Here is a 21874-nt window from a genome sequence, read left to right on the forward strand (position 1 = left end):
GCCTGTCCCCTGAACACACTGTAAAAAAACGCGGTCTCTGCAGACACCCCAGGCTCCAAAAACGGCAACAAAAACGGCAACAAAAACAAACTGGGCTAACCTGCACCACAAAACACAACAAACTGTTCCAGCCAATAACCGACAAGAAGGATTTGGGGGTGGGGTTTGGGGGGTTAGTGCGCGGATGAGGAGGAGGGAGGGTCTAGCTAGCCTCCGTTTTGTTTGACAATACTTTAAACGTCAACAAGAAGTGACGTCACCCGACATCGCTTAAAGCACCTTTAAGCAACATTTAAATAATAAATATTTAATTTCAATATAATAGGTATTTAATCAGTGCCTGTTTCAGTTTTGGAAGGCACTTAAACCATGAAATGGACCTTTTCTCAGTTGCACAAGTGCCATTGAGATAAACAAATATAAAAAAGTGTAGTTTACATACTATACACTAGAGAAACAATAGAATGCTGCAGCAGAGCTGGCCTTTCAACATGTTAGCACAAGTAAGAAAACCTGGGTTAGGTGCACGCCAATATCTCCTTCTGAAACAGCTAATCAGGGTCTTCCAGGAATATTGAAAACCCTTGTCATATATCCAAGAGGAAATCGATAGAAAGTGGCTCCGAATAGTTAATGACACATTTATTTAGCTAAGGTTTTTTTTTTTTCTAGATAATATCACTGGTCCGTCTGGTTGGTTAGCAACTGAAGCTCTGCCAGAGGCAGCAACATTAATATTAGCATACCAATTAGATCAGAATCCATTCCATAAGAACAAGTGTGAATAATAAATTAACAATCACAGTGTTGATTAGCTAAAGAAGAGATGAGCTAACAGCATATGGACTGTGATTTCAGACTATCACCAACTCCCTCACTCCATAGGCTTAAGCTAAAGTGGCCTTGCCCACTTTGAATGTTTTGTCGTGCCGTTGTGATGAATTGAAAGTTTAACTTTTTTAGATAATTATTTATTACAGAGAATCTTTCTGCACTGGTTTGGTTCTAATCGGGCGAAAAACCTAGGAATACAGTTGTTCAAAAAAGTAGGTTTCGCATAAATCCAATTGATTTCCAATAAATCCAATAAATTTTTCATGACTGAAATAAAATTAAAGTTATACACATTGAGGCAAGGATGATAAGTGTTTCTCAACTAGTGGGACGCAAGACTGTTTTGAGTGGGTCACGGAGTAAATTGTTGTATTTGTGGTAACTGTAGTTTCTGTAACCTTAACCCAAAATACCACTTTATTTTCACGTTGTGCTATTTTCTATGTTGATGATGATTGTGGTTCATACCAACTTACTAACTTTAATGTAATAAGACTACTATTTAATAGCCTGATCTTATTGTTTATCCATCAGTGTTAATGACATTCTTATAATGTATGTGTATGTTAAGTAAAGTGTGTGTGTGTGTGTGTGTGTTTGTGTACGTGCGTGCGTGCATGCGTGTGTGTGTGTGTGTGTGTGTAACCTTTTTTTAAAGTAAATTTGCATGGTTCAAATTTCTATAAATTTAACATTGAAATACAGCATTTTCACCTTTATTACTGTTATAGCGCCACCTCCATAAAAGTGTGCATGCTTTTTTATGTCACATGTGGTTACTCAATTTTTTGACATTTTGAATTATTATTATAATTTAGGAATTATTGGCTTTTGGGTAAACTGGCCTAGAATGTAGTGCTAGCGCCGCCCTGGAGGCTATTCGCCTCTCTACATGCACCATACATACATGGGTGTATTTCATTTGTGGCACTTCCTCAGGCCACTAATACAAGTTCTCTGATATATAACCAGCGCCTCTGGGTTTTGATGTTGATGAGAATGTGGAAATCGAAACAGTTCAAGAGAGAGAAACAGAAAGGTGGCCTAAAATTTCTCAGTTCACTTGGCTTAAAGTGCTTCGCTTACAAAAGCAGCTCTTGTTGTTTAAAACATGTAGATTCCAGAATTGCTAATCAGCTTTGAGCCAGAATGTCAGCAAAAATATATCGCTGTAACGATCTGAATTACCCAAGCACCTAGCGAAAGCCATATCTCATGTTTCTGCCTGGAGTTTCATTATTCATTTCAAAGTCTGCTTGATCATGGCCCATGTCACGCCTAACTTTGAGTATCGGTGTGATGTAACTGGGCTTGTGCTGTGTTTTTGCAAGCGAGAGAAGTTGCAAGATCAATCAAGAGTGTGCTGGGAATAAACAGAGCAAGAGAAGCGAGATGGATAACTGTAGCGATTCTCATCAACTCTAAAGATTTGTGAGAGGGTGAACGTGTTACCGAAGCCACTGAACAAGTAGAAAAACATTACGTTCTGGTGAAGGTGAGGAAGAGAAGGATCGTGTCAGCCCATCAGTTTGGAGATACATTATTGAAGACTACAGTCAGGCGCACACAGACATTCCTCTGTGGGTCCTGTTTCTCACGATGTATCTGCTGTAAGGTGAAGGTTTAGTGTGAGCAGTGGCTGGGAGTTTGGAAATAGATGGTGCAGTGGAGATGACGGTGTGTGGGAGAGAGGAACGGAGCATGTGATTCATAATGTAGTGTGCAGCAGCTTCTGTCTGAAATGATTCAGGATAAATTCAATCCTTATATTGATTGAAAAACATCACAAAAAGTGAGTGACATGAAAACAGAGACTAAATTGTCGCACTGTCAGGATTCAATTGTGTGCCAGAAGGAAGACGTTATTGCATATGGGGTTCTATTATCATGATCCACCTTGATTAAATTAAAATGTTTTTGTAATTAGCTTCTGAGGAAGAGACTGATAGAAAGCAAAATGTGGATAGGAGGCGGATGGTTTGGGTGTAGTTGGCGGAGAAGTGGGAGACGGGTGTGTAATAAAACAGTGAAACCACAACCTTGTGTTAAAGGGATTGCAAATTCAAAGTGCTCTGTGAAACGGAGAGGGAAAATGAGCCCCACACATATACGACTCTCTCTCTCACGTCACATACAGTCCTTTCTAGCTCTTTTTCTCTCACAGTTTATCTCAATCTCTCTCTCACACGAACATACATACACATTCTCACTCATGCGCGCGCGCGCTGTCTCTCTCTATAAACCCAGCACATTCTCCCTCTCTCTCAGTCTCCTGCTGCATCCAACGAACACATACACACTCACTGCCGTGACTTCGTTTATTCGTTTCTTTTTTTTCCGTACTGGATTTTATACCAATCAACCACAACGACATTTAGTCCTCCGTTTTTCAGCGCTGATCGGTTTTCACTTCGAATTCAACGTATCGTTTTCTAAAGACGCACACAGAAGATTCCAGTCGACCGTTTGTAAACATTGCGCTTTCCATAAACAAACCTGAAACGTTATTATTATTATTTTTCCGCTATATTTGTTCCGGGTTCAGGAAAAGCGTGAGTATAAGAATACAGCACTAAAAACTCTCGAGGCAACGACCGTTTGTTATTGTTTTTCAGCGCTAGTTTATTCCGCGTAAATGTATTCTGTTGTTAAATATTAGACCGCCTCTTTAGACTGTTGTTAGCTACTTTATTTTTCAATGTCATTTTATTACCAATTGACTTCGCGGTTCTAATTTTGAGTACTTACAACTTTTGTGAATCTTTGAAACTTTGTATATTTTAAAACAGTTAGCTGCTAATGTAAAACACTCGCTTGCGAACGCAATAATTCAGTACGCGGACTTTTCTGTCTTGATTACCTTTGTTAACGCGTCTAATTTTAACGCAATTTCCTCTGCGCACAGCTAATTAAATTTAGTTAAGAAACGAAACCACATTCCGTTGAATCGTCATCGATGTCGTGGTTGTGTTTTCATCCTGAACGCAACCAAGTTGAAAATGTAAAAGTGTATTTTAGTGCATCTAAAAGTATAGGCCTATTGCAGGTCTATAGAACTTTAGGGTAATTGACAGTGCGGTATATTTACTTGAGATTTTGAATAATTTCAGCACTGAGTGGGAATGAAATTTATACTTCCCAAAATATCTCTATGAAAGTAAAATTATTGTCAAACAACTTCAGCTTTGCCTTTCATGTAAAATAATATCAAGAACAGAAACTGTGTTGGTACACACTCTTGCCCACTATGGCCAAACTATCCTGGCAGCCTCACAGCAGAGGACAGCGCTTGGTTTCAACTTCCTACTTTATTTTGGCCACCCTTACTTTACTGTTCTCCTGGTCCTGCCCGGTTCTAGGCAAGAAGAAACTCTACATCGGAGCCCTGTTCCCCATGAGCGGCGGATGGCCAGGTGGCCAAGCATGTCTGCCTGCTGCCCAAATGGCCCTGGATTTGGTGAACAAGAGAACGGATATTCTTCCGGATTATGAGCTTGAATTAATTCACTATGACAGTATGGTAAGTGAGCACTGCATGTGAACCTCTTTAATTACTTTCCATTATTTTAACTGTTTGATAGTATGCACTTGAGTGTGTACTGAACTAGTCATTCCATAAGAGTGTTTTCTTGCAATTGATGTTATTTATTCAAACAGTGTGGAGTGTCATTATCAGTTTGCTTTCTGAAGATTTGTGTTCACTGGAGATTTCTGAGCAAATTTACATTTTACTACAGCATATTGGGTCAGCTGTACTGCTGTAGTATGCTAATAGGGGTTTGGTGGATACTAATGAACATAATGTTCTTAAAATAGGAATTTGTACTTGATTCAGTATGACTTCATTAAAGCTGCACAGAGGAATGTTTGACAGCATCATATTATTCATCAGTTATGCCGTCACCTGAGATTTGCCTGCAAAAATCTATTCATAGCAGCTCTGTATACCTTACGCTTTCCCTGTCCGTATCTTTCCATTTGCTTGACTCTCTCTCTCCCTCTACTTCTCTCCATCTTTCCCACCTGCGTCCCTCCTCCCCCGCTCAGGAGATGCCAATGCATACTCCCTCTCGCACACACACACACACACACACACACACACACACACACACACACACACACACACACACACACACACACACACACACACACAGACACACACACACACACGTATATGCAGAGTGCAAGCCAGAGTATTTGACGGAGAAGACATATAGATACATGCAGAGTGCAAACAGTTAATTCCCTGTGACTACTCCGTGTTGCTAAGAGCTTTGCCGTGATTGGTCGGAATGGGTCTGCATTGGAACCCCGTTTCAAAGATACAGGAGAAGGAGGAAAGACTGGGGGCGGAGGTTGGCATGACAACTGTTACCAAGACCACTGCTGTTCAAACAAACACATGAGGCCACAGATTGCTCTGACAAAAGAAAAAAGCATGCCTCTTTACCATTATTGCATAAAAAGAGGCAGAAGGATACATGGAAGAAATTAGCTGGCTGGTGTAAGACTATACGGTTAACCAGACAAATGAAGTGCAGTTCAAGGCAATCTGAACTCTACATATTGAAAGCATCGTTTCTGATGCCCCCGCGGTAGGTTGATGTACTCTGGACCCCTGCGGATCTGAATGAATACATGCACACAGAATCACACACATGCAGAGAGCCGCCACTGATTAGGATTCAGCACCATGGACAGCTACATTTAGAGAGCAGAAAAGCGCTGTGTCATCAGGAGGTATAAGGCAGGCAGGAGTTGGGTTTTAGATATTCAGACCCAAATGTTCCCTCCTGAGTAACAGAAAGAGCAGTCTCATTAAACCTGCGCCCAGCGTGGTTCTGGGGCGTTCTGATTGGAGCTGAGGGTGGCGTTCTCCGTGGGACGACAGGGATGGTAAAAGGGCTTATTAGCATGGACTGGACCTGTGCCTGATTTCCCCAGAGACCCGATGTGAGATCCCTTGGCCTTAACACTTGTGTCATGGGGTCTTTAATGTGTTTTTGGGGTTTGTTCTTACACTGATTTGAATGATGGAGGAGAACGGGGACACTGAAATCCCTTGTTCTAGGTGTTGTCAGTGCTAGAGAGTATTTAAAAGCACCTATTAAAAAAAGGATTGTCATGGGCTGGGCAATACAGACATAACTTGTTCTTTTGGCAGATGCTCTAAAGGGAATTACATTAAAGGTATATGTTTTATCAGTTCATGGATGTCCCTGGGAATCGAACCCATGTCCCTGTGCTACTGTTTGAGCTGCAGGAATGCTATATTATACAAAGAGTGTGAGTATCTTGATTATTTTATGTGCTTTTAATTAGGCAATTAAGTTTCCTTAAGAGTGCATCATTAGACTAGTTTTGCAATCCTTTCTTGTCCTCCAACTCTTGAGTTTTGAGACAGATGTTTTAATAGCATCCAGCTGATATGTTTGATTCATATTTAGTGAACCATCAAACCACAGTCCCAATATGCTCTTATACTAATATTTGCTGCACTTCTGTTCTACAGCAGTGTTTCCCAAACCTGTTCCTGGAGGCACACCAACAGTGCACATTTGGATGAGTCTTATCTGACCCATCCATTTCATTCCGTGGAGTCTCAATTAATGAGCTGATGAGTTGAATAAGGTGTGTTTGATTAGGAAGAGTTTGAAAACGTGTTCTGTTGGTGTCCCTCCAGGAACTGGGTGGGGAAACTATTCTACAGCACCACAGCAAAGAAAAATGTTTTTGCTGACTGGGAAAATGTCTTTCTATTGTGTTGTCTTCACTGACTGCAGGCAAAAACAAACATACAGTCCAACGAGTGTAGTCATATTTAAGAACACTTCTTTTAAAGAATCGGTCAGAAAGTTTGCATCTAATGAACTGAATCTGCGGAAACCATCAGAGCAGTAAACATCCGACTCACTCACTAATTGGATATTTATATAATATTTAGTTAATATTTATACAATACCGTTCAAAAGTTTGGAGTTTAATGTTTTTTCTCTTATGCTCACCAAGACTGCATTTATTTGTTCAAAAATACAGTAAAACAAATTAAAATTGTGAACAATTATTTTCATTTTAAATAACTGTTTTGTACTTGAATATATTTTAAACTGTAATATATTCCTGTGATGCAAACCTGAATTTTCAGCATCATTACTCCAGTCTTCAGTGTCACATGATCCTTCAGAAATCATTCTAATATGGTATTTTGGTGCTCAAGAAACATTTCTTATTATTATCAATGATTAAAACAGTTTTGCTGCTTAATATTTCTGTGGAAACCATGATAAATATTTTTACATGAAAAGTTAAAAAGAACAGCAATTTTTAAATAGATTATTTTTAAAAAATGTGGCTACTATTACTTAATCCTTCATTGCTGAATATAATTATTAATGTATCTTATTAAAATCTTACAGACCCAAAACTAAAATTATAATTAGTAGATAAATACAATTATATGTATAATTTTAAGATACACATTTCTCAAAAGTGTTTTGAAATAACAACTGGTATTTTAATTTAAAAAAAAATTATATGTTTTGTTTTCTAAGTAGTTAGGACCTTATACATAATAATAAGTCAAACCAAACTATCATCATCATCATATTTGTTCGATGGTTCAGTTCAGATGGATCAGTTCCTTAGGAAAGAATGATCCTTCTATTTTCAGGATAATCTACCTTCTGTGTTTTCAAAAATTCAGAATGCAGTTCTTACAGTTGTTTTGATTAGGTGGAGCCCGGGTGCATTTAAAAATGTAGGCTTACGCATGGCTTCCCTCAGGGTTAGAAAGTCAGGGCAGGGGGAGATTTAGAGCCCAAACTAGGTCTCCATTCTGTGGGTACGATTTTGCTGATGACCCCCTGGGAGTCTGGAGAGAGTCTACGGTAGCATTCTCACCACAGACTCCTGAGGACATACTGTTTGCCTGAACATATTATGTGCAATCTGGCTCATTTTATTTACTTTATTAAAAATAATGTGTAGGCATGTGTCTGCAGTGGAGGCAGTTGATGTAAATCTCTAACATAACTGTATGGAGTGTCACATTAATTTCATCCTTTTCACAGGCAGTCATTGTAATTCAGACAAGAAAAGCAGTTTCTTACTAAAACGCTTCTTTTGTTTTAATGGAAATAATTGGAGTGATTTAGCTGTATGTTTAAAATAAATTAAAATCATCGGGAGAGACAGAAATAGAGATGTGTCTCAGGATTAGACGCCAATAAGTAAAGAGCAGTCAGTTGCCACATGGTCCTGCCAATTGAATTTCTGATTGCACCAATCAAGCCTTGAATCATTTTTATTCTTTATAGCTTTTGCCCCTGTTTAAGCTTCTCTCTGTTCCCAGAACAACAAAAACTAAACAAAATCTCAGCTTTAAATATTCTGGCTGTGCTCAAGGCCACTGGTTGCAACCCGGTTTACTCTCAACACATGATCAATTGTGGCCTTAACCTACTATTATCATTTAAATGAGATATTGATCTTTCATTGACAGTCATTTTAAGACAAATGGGGTAAAAAAAGAGCTGATTGTCAGTGTCGGGTGAGGGTACATGTCCAGCAAACAAACATTGTTTCTTGCTGTATATATGGGCAAATGCATGTGTCCTTGGAAGACTGCAGCTTTCCCCTTTACAGTATGCATTTATTGCTTTATCGGTCTCTGCTCCTTTATATTCTGCTTTCCAATGCATATTTATCTCTACTTATGTGATTCAGTATGAAATTAAGTCTCTCTCCCTATGGGGGTTCTTATACTGTTGCAGCAAATGTATATACAGTGTGAAATGTGTTATTGTTGTTTTTTTTTTTGTTGAGGTCTGCAGTTTTGTGCATGAAGTGACAGAATGCCTCATGAATAGTGACAACTGTACTTCAAATCTGAATATAGATTATATATTTAAATGTTTTTCTCTCTCTCTCTGCTTTCAGTGTGATCCTGGAGACGCCACAAAGCTGCTGTATGACCTGCTGTACACGGAGCCCATAAAAATCGTTTTGATGCCTGGCTGCAGCTCTGTGTCCACACTGGTGGCCGAGGCTGCTCGCATGTGGAACCTTATAGTGGTGGGTTCACTTTGAATGTTTAGAGATAAGCTGTCATTGAAAGAATGTTGAGGAAAAACAATGTTCTTCCGCAGCAAACATTGGAATTTTTGACAAGATGAATGAGTAATATGGGCATTCCCGTAATAATTTGTTTACATGTAGGTTCTGTAGAAATGGGGTGGTTCAGCCTAGTTGTTAAATATCAGGGAACCAAAAACTTACAAGTTTAAACCCCGAATACAGGTAGAGAAGGCTGTGAATTCACTTATTCTAATGGTTTGTTTGTCGAAAAGATGTATCGTCAGGGGTGTGTCCCTTGTGGCGACTGGCAGGGTATATTAATATCCTTGGCCATATTCCCTTTAAGGTATTCTTTGAATACCTGAGCTAAGCTGCGTGATGTAGCCAGAGTGTCTGGCCCTAGGGAATAGAGTCACGACGACTGCTGGTACGTACTGTTAGGAAGGAAAACTGAGACTCCGGATCAGTTCCTCTGAAGTCACTGACTTATGTCAGCCATACAACACTCATTCCTTCAGCATGGCTGAGTGGGCATTTGTTCCCTATTAGCGTCCTAGGATGCAGTGTGGCTTCCAATTCGAAAGGAAACGTTTCGGGTTACGAATGTAACCATGGTTCCCTGAGAAGGGGAACGAGACACTGCGTCTCATTGCCATGCTTCAGGTGTGCCTGCCCAGGTCTGCTTGAGGCAAGAATTATATGACATGTACTACAGGCACCCTATTTATACTCTGCTCCCACCTGTTGTGACGTCATAGGCTGTCGCTGGCCAATGTTATAGCTATGTTTTATAGTTGTGTTTTTTAAACACATGCTTTAGAGACCGGTCATGCAGGAGGCATTCCCCAGTCTCGTTCCCCTTCTCAGGTAACCCGAGATTTGTAAACCGAGACGCTTTTTTATGAAAGAAATAATAGGCTACTTTTATTCAGCAAAGATGCATTAATTGAATAAAAGGGGCAGTAAAGACATTTATAATGTTACAAAATAATTATATTTGAAATAAATGCTATTTTTTTTAAACTATATTTATCAAAACATCCTGAAAAGAATCTCAATTTACACCAAAATATTAAGCAGCACAACTATTTTCAGCATTGATAATGATGATAAGAAATGTTTCTTGGGCAGTAAATTAGCTTTTTAGAATGATTTCTGAAGAATCATTTAACTCTGGAGTAATGATGCTGGAAATTCAGCTTTGCCATCACAGGAATAAATTACATTTAAAATTTACCATAGAATTCTAATAGTTGTTTTAAATTGTAATAATCTTTAACAATATAACAGTTTTTATTGTATTTTTTTATCAAATAAATTTAGCCTGGGTGAACATAAGAGACTTCTTTAAAAAATATATATATATTTTTTTACTGATTGGTTGCCAATCGATTACGGATTTCAATCAAATTAACTGAATGATATTCAAATTAATTTGTTGAATTAATTGCATAGGCTACATCAATATTTGCTTAGAAGACATTCAAAGACATTACATAATTGTGGAAGATGAAAGAAGTAAATGTATGGTTTGTTTAATTTCATATTCCTGAACATAAGCCAATCACTGACTTACAGTCCACAGCAATTCATTTAGTTACGTTTGTCAGTCTCTCTGAGGCCGATCAGACAGGATGTGTACAAATTGAATGTACTATTCAGGAGGCAGGAATAATTGCATTAAAGTGGGGGAATATACCTCTAGTCTCTGCATTTGGCATTGATGGCTTCAGTATGACTCTGTGCATCACAAAGCAAACTCTCCAGCAGGTCTGATCATTGAAAGTGTAATACCACAGTTAAGATGAGCTACCTAAATGCGTTCCCATTTCAGAACATGCAGCACTTTGTACAAATACCCGAAATCAGTGAAATGGCTTCCAGACAATTTGGATCAGATATTTATGTAATTTTATTTCGCTTTTGGCACGTCTTTGAAGTGCACTCCCAATGCCTCATCTTCTTTTTCTTTTTTTTTTCTTTTTGAAAATCAGTCTCTTTATTTTTCATGCTCTGCTCTATTTTTATATCTGTTGAGAGCTTTTTCTCTTCACATATGAGTTTTGACCTATATATCCCCCCGCTGGCCTTGAAACCCTCCCTTTTTCCACCCCCTCAGCAGACCTGTCACTCAACGACATCTCGCTGCTTCTGGGAATGACATTGAGTTATTAGCAAAATAGCTAAAAAACTCGCTGCTGTCATCGATTTTTGACTGATGTCGGTGCTGCACTTAAAACAGGAAATGTTTTATTTTGCATTTAATTTTTTTATCACAGCTTTTCACGCCTGTCTCACACACTACAGTCCCCAATGTTAACTAAAGCTGTTCCGAGTGAACTGTGCAGGAGATAATTTAGCCCCTTGGGCACTGGTTTTCCTGCGGGTGATTTTATCGCACAGTTTTATTAACTCGCTTGTTTCTAATCTTCCTTCAAAAGTCTTAGTGTCTGTACAGTGTGTGTATATCTTTCTCTTAAGCATTTCTTATTTGCTTGCAGTTGTCCTATGGATCCAGTTCACCAGCCCTCTCCAACCGTCAGCGTTTCCCCACCTTCTTCCGCACGCACCCCTCAGCCACATTGCACAACCCCACCCGCGTGCAGCTCTTCCAGAAGTGGAAATGGACCAAGATCGCTACCATCCAGCAGACCACCGAGGTCTTCACCTCTGTGAGTGAGATGTTTAAAGGCAATAATTATTCAATGATAAGCTTGCAGACTATTGCACAACAGAGGCCAAACAGAAAAGATTTTCCATACTTTGATCAGTATTTAGGAGGAGGTGTCCTAAATACTCAGTCCTGTATCAGCTGCTACAAGTGATGATTGTTGCTTGTTTATTGTATGTTGTCCTAAGTAGCCCCACCCACTGTGAAATCCTATTGGTCCATAATCCTGCTCTGCACAGTAATACATCAAAGTCTTATTAAAGCATTAAATGATATTCAAAACCAAGTTAACTTATATAATGTGACCAATTTTAATTGTAAAAGTGTATTTCCAAGTGGACCAGAATATTTATTGAGGACAAAAAGTGTAGGGCAGGACTTGATTTCATCCATTCGGAATTCATGTCAGGTGGGCATTTCATACCAGAGTTTGAAGTCAATAGTGTGGCACTCTTTGGTCAAAACATCAGCAGTCTTATTGACATCAGCAAAAAAGGAAAGTTGTTTCAGAGCTTAAATTATGAAAACATTCTTTGAAAATGGCGTGTATCTACAGAGACCCTACAGGTCTAAGGGACCCGTATGGTAATGGATAAAATTCTGAGATGGAAAGAAAAATTATATTTAAATGCATTAAAATTCTCTTACAAAATATTTGCACTGGCAAAACTATTGTGTTCCCCCAAGAAACAATGCATTAATTAATTGAGTTTATTCACACAAGTACAGAAATGTAGCACATACGGGCTCCGTATGTAACGATTCACACTGTTTCTCATTAACAAAATCAATTTGCATCGATCATGAAATATGACTAAATATCCCATCTCATTTAGATGACCTCAGCTGAAATAAAATGCTTTCATTGCATGAAAACTTGACTGCATTATTTTATAATTCTATTTTATACATTTTACTTGTATTATTGTTCAGTTGGTGACTTTTTGTGCAGAAAACATTTAAGTTTAAAATAATTTAGTCATCTATATTGCTTCTCTTATTTATTATCATGTTTCCTTGAACTTTTGGTGCACCGAACAGTCGGAAGTAGATTGACTTATTTTTCCTTACTAAGATGCTTTAAGATAATTTTTTTAAGAATCCTATACATGCATATTAAAAATACTAAATTAAATGTTTGTTAATGAAATCTAATCATTTTATGATTGATTCAAATTATATTTAAATACAATTAAGTCAAATTAAACAAATCAGTATTGAATCTAATCGAATAATTCTGAATAAACAAAAAATGCTTTTTGAATAAAATTAAAACCCACTTCACATTGAAACTGCCTTATTTTGAAGCAATGTGATTGAATTAATTGCGCACAATGAGATCAAGGAACATCCTTTTAAAAGAAAGTAAAAAGGGTCTATTTTGATCTATGCTGTCATCTTGGCTAGATTGTATCAAATCATACACAGTGTTTTTCTTCTAGTGTGGACAGAAAACCTTGTCCTTGTCCCTGGAACTTGTAAAACAATATGCAGCGAATGCCTGACGCCTGGTTTCTGAGTTGTGCAACTCAGACAGGGTGTGTTTATGTAATTGAGAGTTTCAGAAGCACATTGTTTACTTCAGGGTATAGCATGTATTTTTGTATGCTATGTAGGTAAAGTGTACTTGTGTGCTGTATAAGATAACATCTGGGATTGTGGGCTGTAGCTGATGTAGGCATGGCTCTATTCCTTTGTTTCCTCCTGCACTCTGCAGCCTGAGGTTATACAGACTGTATTAAAATTTACACGCTTGTTTTATTGGTACACACAGGACAGTAAACAAGTCCCAACAAAAGAAATTAAATCTGCCAGTCTCTTTCTAATTTTCTTTTTTCCCTCGTTTCCTTTCTCCATTCCTGTCTTATCTCTGCCTTTCTACCTTTCTGCCTTTCTATAATATTCTCTCCCGTCTCTTGCTTTTTCTACCCGACATCACCTCCCTCACTCATCTGCGTATGTTTTTCTTGTCTCCATGCTCTTCACTTTCCCTCCCTCTCTTTCTCAATTCTCCTTTAATTTCTCTCTCTCCCAGACTCTGGATGATCTAGAGCAGAGGGTGAAGGAGGCAGGCATTGAGATCAGTGTGAGGCAAAGTTTCCTCACGGATCCTGCTGTGGCCGTCAAGAACCTCAAGGTGCTTTCACTTTCACTCATTTCATTTATGGCCTCGCTGCCATGTTAAAGTACAGGTGTTCCAGTCAGTGCCATGGTAGAGCAATCAGATCAGCACCCTCATCAACAGCATCCTATGATTATCAGATGCAAAACAGATGCGAAACACACATAGACTCAAAATCTTTAAGGGCGAATCTCACTAAAACACCAGGTCACATCTCAACCCAAAATCAGATGGAAAAAATACGAGAAATGATATTGACGCTGCCGCATTACCTTTAATTAATTCCATGACAGTTAGCTATATTTACCCCCCCCCCCCCCAACCCCCAACCCTCATCTACCGTATTGCTTCTAGATGCTTAATTTTTGCACCTTTTTTTTGTAATTTCCATACATTTTTTAGTATTACATTTTAGTAAGAAATACTAAATAATAAACATAATACAATGAATAAGAAACATATTTATTGTGCTTTTCCAATATTGACAAAATGTATTTCCCCAATAAATATTAAAAAATAAACCCCACCTTCTCAAAAGATTGTAAACTTATATTTTTATATTTTAAGTTCAATTTAAGTAATAAATAAGTAAACAAACAAAAAATTAACAAAAATCTAGCATCCTTGTTAAGAATTACCAAATATATTGTCATATAGTGATTTTTAAATTTTTTTTATTTAAATCTACACAGCAAATACTACTATAACAATTTTGTTTTACATTACCTTATTATTGTTTTGTACAATGGTAATGGGAATTTGGGGGAAAATATGTATTGTTATATAAATAATATCACAATAACAAAATGTAATTGCCCTAAAGATAGACTTGATTTTCTTTAAGCAAATTTTTTTCTTTTTTCATAAACACTTCCAGATATAAACACAGGAACATGCACCTTTAATGTGATTGGCTAGCTCTGGGACTGTCACGCCAAAGGACATCATTTGAGTCCGGGAGAAAAATACAACAGTGTTTGAATCTAATCTTATTCTTGAGGAGAATCATTTTAATTGGAACATGGGTCAGATGATCTGTCCCCCCCCCAGCCCTACCGCTTCCCCATCCTGCTCTCTCCAGTGACGGCTGGGCCCCTGGCTGCCTGTTTAGCAAAGGCCTGCCATGTGTGCCGCCCTAGTTTTGGTGCACAAGATTAATGGAGTACCACCAGAGGAACCATGGTAACCTGGAATAGCACAATGCTGAGAGGGGAAAGTAGCACGGATTGGACTGCTTGTCCAAACCAAAATTACTGCAGTGTTATACACAGTAGCACTCTCAAAGACTTAGGGGACCCCACTCTCATGCTAATTCAGTGACTTTTGCAAATTTGTCGCATTCATTTCTTTGTTCTAATCATCAATTCTTGCTCTGCTCCTACAGCGGCAAGATGCGCGCATTATTGTGGGACTGTTTTACGAAACGGAAGCCAGGAAAGTTTTTTGTGAGGTCGGTAATCAGCCATCTAGCTGATCATGATAAATCTATGTCAATGTCAAAGGGGAAACACGGAGTTTCTGTTAATTTTTCATTCTTTTCATCCTAACCCCACCTTTTTCACACAACCCACCTGCAGGTCTATAAGGAGAAACTGTATGGGAAAAAGTATGTGTGGTTTCTGATTGGCTGGTACGCTGACAACTGGTTCAAGATCAAAGACCCATCCATCAACTGCACTGTGGAACAGATGACAGAAGCTGTGGAGGGTCATGTGACCACTGAGATAGTCATGCTCAATCCAGAGACGGTGCGAGGGGCCTCTAACCTGGTAAGTGGGCCTGAATAATGTTTTATTTCCTGACTCTCATTGATCCTAAATATAAGAATTGCTTAGTTTGTGTCCTGTGGCTAGGCCCAGACCTTGGCACATTTGTGCTGTGGGCTTGAATGGTATCTCAAATCATGAAGCATTACTTTTATGAAGCAATCAGACTTAAAGGGCCCTATTTTAACAATCTAAGCGCATGGTCTACAGTATATCTCACGGCGCAAGTGCACTTAGGGCGTGTCCGAATCCCCTTTTGCTAGTTTACGACGGGAAAAAAGGTTGGCGTGCCCGGCGCATGGTCTAAAAGGGTTGTTCTATTCTTTATAATAGTAATGGGTGTGTTTCGGGTGTAATAAACCAATCAGAGTCTCATCTCCCTTTCACTTTAAAAGCCAGTTGCGCTCGCGCCATGGCAGATTCGCTATTTACATGGCGGAATTTGCAAGCAGAAAAAACAGAATGCTTCTCTAGCGAGGAAACGGATCTGCTCGTGCGCAAGGTTAAATCGCTCGAGCAGACCATCTACGGGACAAAGTGTACGCGCATTGTGGACCCGCCTATAGGCGCATATTACTAACACGCTCTTTAAATAACAAAACAATATTGCGCCATTGACTTTAGACTAGGTTTAAGTTGGTCAATGGCACAGTCTATTTCAGTTGCCTCAAAATAGAAATGCGCCTGAACACACCTCGTTTTCAGACGAGCACGCCCATGAGCGCCCACGCCACAGATAGGCGTAAATGCATTGCTATTTAAACAACGTGGCACAGGACGTGAAAATTATAACTGCGTCGGGCTGAAACTAGCAAAAAAAACTTGCATCACGGCTTGTGCTGCATTGCACCGAGTGTATGATAGGGCCCAAAATTTTCACTTGTTGGATGATAAAATGGGGGGGGGGGGGCATAAGCATAAGCTTATAAGTGATAGCATATGCTAATAACCACAAAAGGGTTCAGCAACTTGAATTTTTATTAGTAAAATCTTTATTAGTGTAGAATACATTTTCTGTAGATCTTATTTGGCATCAATGAATTATGTTCTGACTGTATCTCTTGGCCATCAGCCATCCTGCTCTTTAAATGTCCTCATCGACCATTGAAAAATCCATAAAAATCAACCAACTGTGTCCTGTGTGTTCCCATATGCTGCACTGTTTACAATGACATCATCCTCAGATTAATGTGGCATAGACAAGCTTCATTCTGTTTAAATAACCACGTTAGATAACGTTTTCCCACTGGGAATAGCACATAACCTACCGTTATAACTTTAGCTATTCTCAGATCTGTAAATCCGAAGAGTCCCGTAGGGGTCAGAGCATTCAGGTCCAACTGTTGTACCCCTGGGAGCGCTGGATGGACAGGTGTGAGCTCCAGGAGGGTGCTGTCTGGAGCCCACCCAACTCCGGTGCTCTGTGCTGGGAATTGGCTCGCATGCATATGTCCCTGCTGTTTTCCTGGATCCGGTGCAATCTGGGCACGTATCCAGACACCTATGCTTCAAATCTGACGTAAAAAGACAGTCATGTTGGACAGGACAATTTGTGATAAAATGCCCATGCTAGATTGCCTTAACATCATCATACTTTGTTCCACTCATCCTTGCTTTACTGTCCCTCACTTTGAGGCTGTAATTTCAAGAAAGCTGAATCTTTACGCCGTAGTTTCTATCCATACACACACACTGTTCTCCACTGGCCATTTGCATCAAGCAATCACCAGATGCCCATCTGCAGCTTGGCCCATTTCCTAAAATGCACCTGTTTGAAGCAAGGAAGGTGCCTCAGCTGTTTCTATAAGGTGTGAAAAATGTCAAGGAAATCGTTTTCTGTATGCCGCCATGATAAGAGCGCGCCAACTCTATTTCTTTTCCCAGTAGCCCCTTAATGACATGGAACATCTTCAGAGTGTGTGTGAAAGTGGGAATTTATTTTTGGCGCCTCAGGTCGTGGTGTGTGTGAATGAAGATTTCACACCCAGGAGAAAAGTACCTCCGTCTATATGATGCACTCCCATGGTGATGAACTGTACTTTCACTTTCCTTGACCTCTCTCTCGCGCTTTCTCGCTGAAGGAAGCCTGGTGCTTTTTTCAATTCAGTGCTTTTATAGTGACAATGATGTCAAATCCATCAAGCATAAGCCCTAGTTAGTGCACTACATTTGTGCCATTTTTGTACGCATCCATATGCATGCCACATGATACCGTATGTCCGCTCTTTTGATCCAGACCTCACAGGAGTTCCTAGCGCAGCTGATGTCCAAGCTGGGTGGGAAGAATCCAGAGGAAACTGGAGGGTTTCAGGAAGCTCCTCTGGCGTATGATGCAGTATGGGCCCTGGCTCTGGCGCTCAATAAGACAGTAGGTCCCTTGAAGGCAAAAGGCCGCAGATTGGAAGACTTTAATTACAATAACAAGGACATCACGGCAGAGATCTACAGAGCCCTCAACACTAGCTCCTTCGAGGGGGTTTCGGTGAGTGACAGCACTGGCTAAATAATAATTGGATATGAAGTCATGATATCAAAGGTTCAGTAGTCAGTAGCAGTTACATTTAATGATACGCAATTGTCATTTGCAATTGTGATACCACAGCAAAAACCAAAATACTAACCAGTGTTGTTATTGTTAATAAAAAAATAACTACTAGTAATAATAAATTAAAATAAAGCAGACATAAAATAAAATATAAATATTAGATGAAGACCTTAAGCTTAAAACAAGTACTCAAACTTAACCCTATAAATACTGTATCACATTTGATATGCCCATTTCTGTGGCCTCTAAATTATCAACATGATTAAAACTGTTGAACACAATCTACTACATGAATTGTGATCTTATGACTTTTTTAGCAAGTAATAGGCCTTTTAGTATTATTCTTAGGTCGTTGTAGACATGTCTTTTTGCTGTGAAATCTTTATCGATTTTTATAAAATAACCGTAGGAATATTATATAAAACATTATACTACATGCTTCTGAAGAAAGTACAATTCTCAATCATCATTGTATTGCATAAAATAATATATATAAATATAATAAAACTACATTCTGATATTACATATCATTGGGAGATATAGAGTGACAACTGATGTTTGTATGATTTTATGTAAGTAGTATTCTATACTTGTTATAGAGATCTCACTGATTTACATTACAATCTTTCATCCTAATTTTTGGTCAAACTGTATAAATGCAGTACCAAAATTGCACCAAATTGCTTTTTTGCACAGTTTGGGCCTTTTTTCCTCCTCAAATATAAGCTCCATATTCTCCGATATCATACTGTATGAGCCATAAAACCCTGGTATATCAAAGATGATGCTGAAAATACACAAAAAACACATGCAAACGTTTTTTCTTAGATTTTCTTTATATTTTGTCTAAAGGTTCAGTAAATGTTTAAAAAAAGATGACTATTATTTTATGACTTTTATTTCATATGTCAGGTTTTGCAGGGTTAAAGTAAAAATGAAATGAAAACTGAATTAATTTAATATATATAAAAAAATACCATAATAGCATATAAATAATACTAAAATAGCACTGATGCTAACAAACTTAATTTAAGAGAGAAGTATACACAGAGCTATACAATTTTTTCCGTTCTCTCTCAGGGTCATGTGGTGTTTGATGCCCAGGGCTCCAGAATGGCATGGACCCTCATTGAGCAACTGCAAGGTGAGCAAAATAAAAGTGATTTTATGGTTTACTTTCCCTTGAAAACTGTAAGGTACAGATAATAAAGGGTAACTTAGAGTGAGTGTGGACAGCAGATGTAGTCCGTATGCATGGTTGCTTCTGCTCAATTCTGAAATGATGAACGACTCTGTGATCAGTGTTCTCGCTCCATTTGGAGAGTAGCACAGGTGCCAGGTAAAACACTGTTTTTCCTGGGTTCGGACACTCCAGAGCTGTAATTATTTTGCCAAAGCCAGAGAACCGAAGCTTGGGGTTTTTGTTGGTGTTTTTTTAGCTCACTATCTTTTTTTAAATAATTTTTTATTATTATTAAAGAGACAAAAATGACATGTGCATGAAAACTTAATAAAATTCACTGAATATTTCAGTAGACATGGTGATTCAATTTGAAGTGATGTGATGTGAATGGCAAACCAATACTCAAAATTTGTCCTCTGTATTTGACCCATCCAAGTTAGTAGTGAACACACACACTGAAAACTGTGACACACACACGGAGCAGTGGGCAGCCATTTTGCTGTGGTGCCCAGGGAGCAATTGAGTAAGCCCCTCCCCTCGAGCGCAGATGAGCCAATGGCAGTTGAGTATCAGTTGCACAGGGACCGGAACTCGGACATCTTTAGGTTCCAGTGCCATAGAGAAACATTGGAAGATCCAATGCTTTTATCGTTTTGATGGTGTTTATGCTACAAAAATGGTAAACGATGTGCCTGGGGTACTTGTAACACTGATTCCCTATATTCCGAGAAGATGGGCACGTGTTCACCAGCGCGTTTCAAAAGATAATATTTGCGTGAACGGACCAATTATCTGCGACTGAAGCCCGGTTAATTTATCACTGATGCAGTGCCCTGGTTCCCTAAGGATTCAACCCCAATCCCAATAAAGACGAAAACGTTCATTTTCTGGTTGTCATACTCTCATTAAGTTACAATTAAAGTCCATGCTAATGTACAAACATAAATAGCTAACTTTAACTGTACAGTGTAGGTCAAAAACACATAAATGAAGGTCTACAATTCAGTGCCTCTCCATATTAAACTAGTTAAATGTAAATTAATATACCGTAATCTCACCCTGCGGTACATGAACAGTGTTGATCCTGGATGTTGTTCATCTGCAATCGTGACGACCGTAACATGAGGCTTCTCCCGCTTGCATTGTGATCTGTAAACCCTTGCTTCCAAATTAATTTTGTTACCCACCATATTTATTTTAAAATCTTTTATATATCCCTCCATTGCATATAAGTCCAACATGAATGCTCCTCGACGAAAGGTGGTCTTTCTGTGTCCAAAATTGATCAAAAACATCTTGGGACAAGGTTTTCACACTGACAGCTGTCATTGTAAGACAGTTAGTAACTCCGTTTGTTTGTCCGAGTTGGCAATAGTAACTAAGGGGGGCGGGGCTTAGCGATAGGTCAATTGGGGGTTAGGTGCCTTGCTCAAGGGCACCTGAGTCATTTCCTGCTAGTATTGAAACTCGAATGTGCGACTCTCCAACCATTAGGCCGCTACTGCCCTTTTTGGGATTAAGGTTTTTTTTTTTTTTACATATTTGGATATTTATTCTTAATGGTGCACTTAGGCCGTTTCTCAATATGTGTTCTTGTCTGTACTTGTGGACTTGTGAAACGTCATCAGTCGCTGCCCAAGTACTGTTCCAATTCAAAGTTCACATCTAGCCAAGTCCAGTTCAAATCCCCGGATGGGTTCTTGATCCGCCCCTTTTACCGAGGATGCATCGAGAGGTGACTTGTGCGGACTTGAGACAGCCAGGTATCCCAGAATGCTTCTCGCACCAACCAGCAAGCGTCAATAGCAGAGAAAACCCACGTAATATAAAAATACTACTGTTATTGTGTCACGAAATGTAATTTCAATAGTGTTTCAGTTGAGAATGTAGTTGTTTAAAGCTCAAATCTGTGGTTTAGTTATAAAGATAGCGCCTATTTGAAAAATGTATCTGACGTTTTCGGAGTTGTGAGATCCAGGGGATCACCGGGAGTTCAGCGCTCATTAACCCCGACTGGAACAGCTTTTCCTCGGCTAGTCCTGATGTTTGCCGCTGGCTCTGATGTCTTGAGTCTAGTGGTTAAACATGAGATATAAATTGTCTTGTGTATAAGTCGATCTTTGGTCTCATTAATCTATAGTTTGTTCCATGGCAAATCGTTTTGGCTGAGGGTAAAGTGAAGTTTCATAACTTTATATATTTAGGCTATTTAACTTTGTAGCCTATTAGAGAGCTGACTTATGTTTGACTGAATTGTTTGCTTTATTTCTCATTGTATAGCTTCTTATACCTATTAGGCTACTTATACTTTTAAACTGGATATTATTGATTATTAAAACTTTTTTATATATATTATTTTACTATACATTCTCTTCACTGTATGTACATGTATAGTAAAATAAAATGACACAACCCTGTATCTGTTTGTTAAATGTCAGTTTTAATGATCAAAAATGTTTCATATTTTTAAGATGAAAACAAAAAGAAGCGGGGTTGTGTTTTACATTTCGTGTTGTTATAAATATATGCAGTGAAGATAATCAATGTGCGTTGCCTGAACCACATTTGTGTCCATTAATATGTTTAAGATTTTTTTGAATGAAAAGAGGCAGAGTGGTGTTTTATTACACATTTCGTTTTATTATTGATGAAAAGAGGCAGAGTTGTATTTTGTACC

The 21874-nt window shown here is 38.7% G+C and overlaps 1 protein-coding gene across 3 annotated transcripts in view; it reads left to right on the forward strand.

Moving 5' to 3' along the window:
- gabbr1b (gamma-aminobutyric acid (GABA) B receptor, 1b) overlaps window positions 1–21874 on the forward strand; it is a 137686-nt gene that overhangs the window by 65278 nt on the left and 50534 nt on the right. For all 3 annotated transcript variants that reach the window (XR_013190460.1, XM_077196426.1, XM_077196427.1), the window contains exons 7-14: window positions 4194–4354; window positions 8773–8907; window positions 11412–11582; window positions 13617–13718; window positions 15088–15153; window positions 15281–15472; window positions 17706–17951; window positions 19095–19158. Coding sequence is in view for 2 of the 3 variants with exons in the window: in XM_077196426.1 (XP_077052541.1) it covers window positions 4194–4354; window positions 8773–8907; window positions 11412–11582; window positions 13617–13718; window positions 15088–15153; window positions 15281–15472; window positions 17706–17951; window positions 19095–19158 (1137 nt within the window). In the remaining variant the exon portion in view is untranslated. The remainder of the gene's footprint in view (window positions 1–4193; window positions 4355–8772; window positions 8908–11411; window positions 11583–13616; window positions 13719–15087; window positions 15154–15280; window positions 15473–17705; window positions 17952–19094; window positions 19159–21874) is intronic.

Source organism: Siphateles boraxobius, unplaced genomic scaffold, assembly GCF_051911475.1.
Source record: "Siphateles boraxobius isolate OS27281-9 unplaced genomic scaffold, OSU_SipBor_1 35, whole genome shotgun sequence".
NCBI lineage: Eukaryota > Metazoa > Chordata > Actinopteri > Cypriniformes > Leuciscidae > Siphateles > Siphateles boraxobius.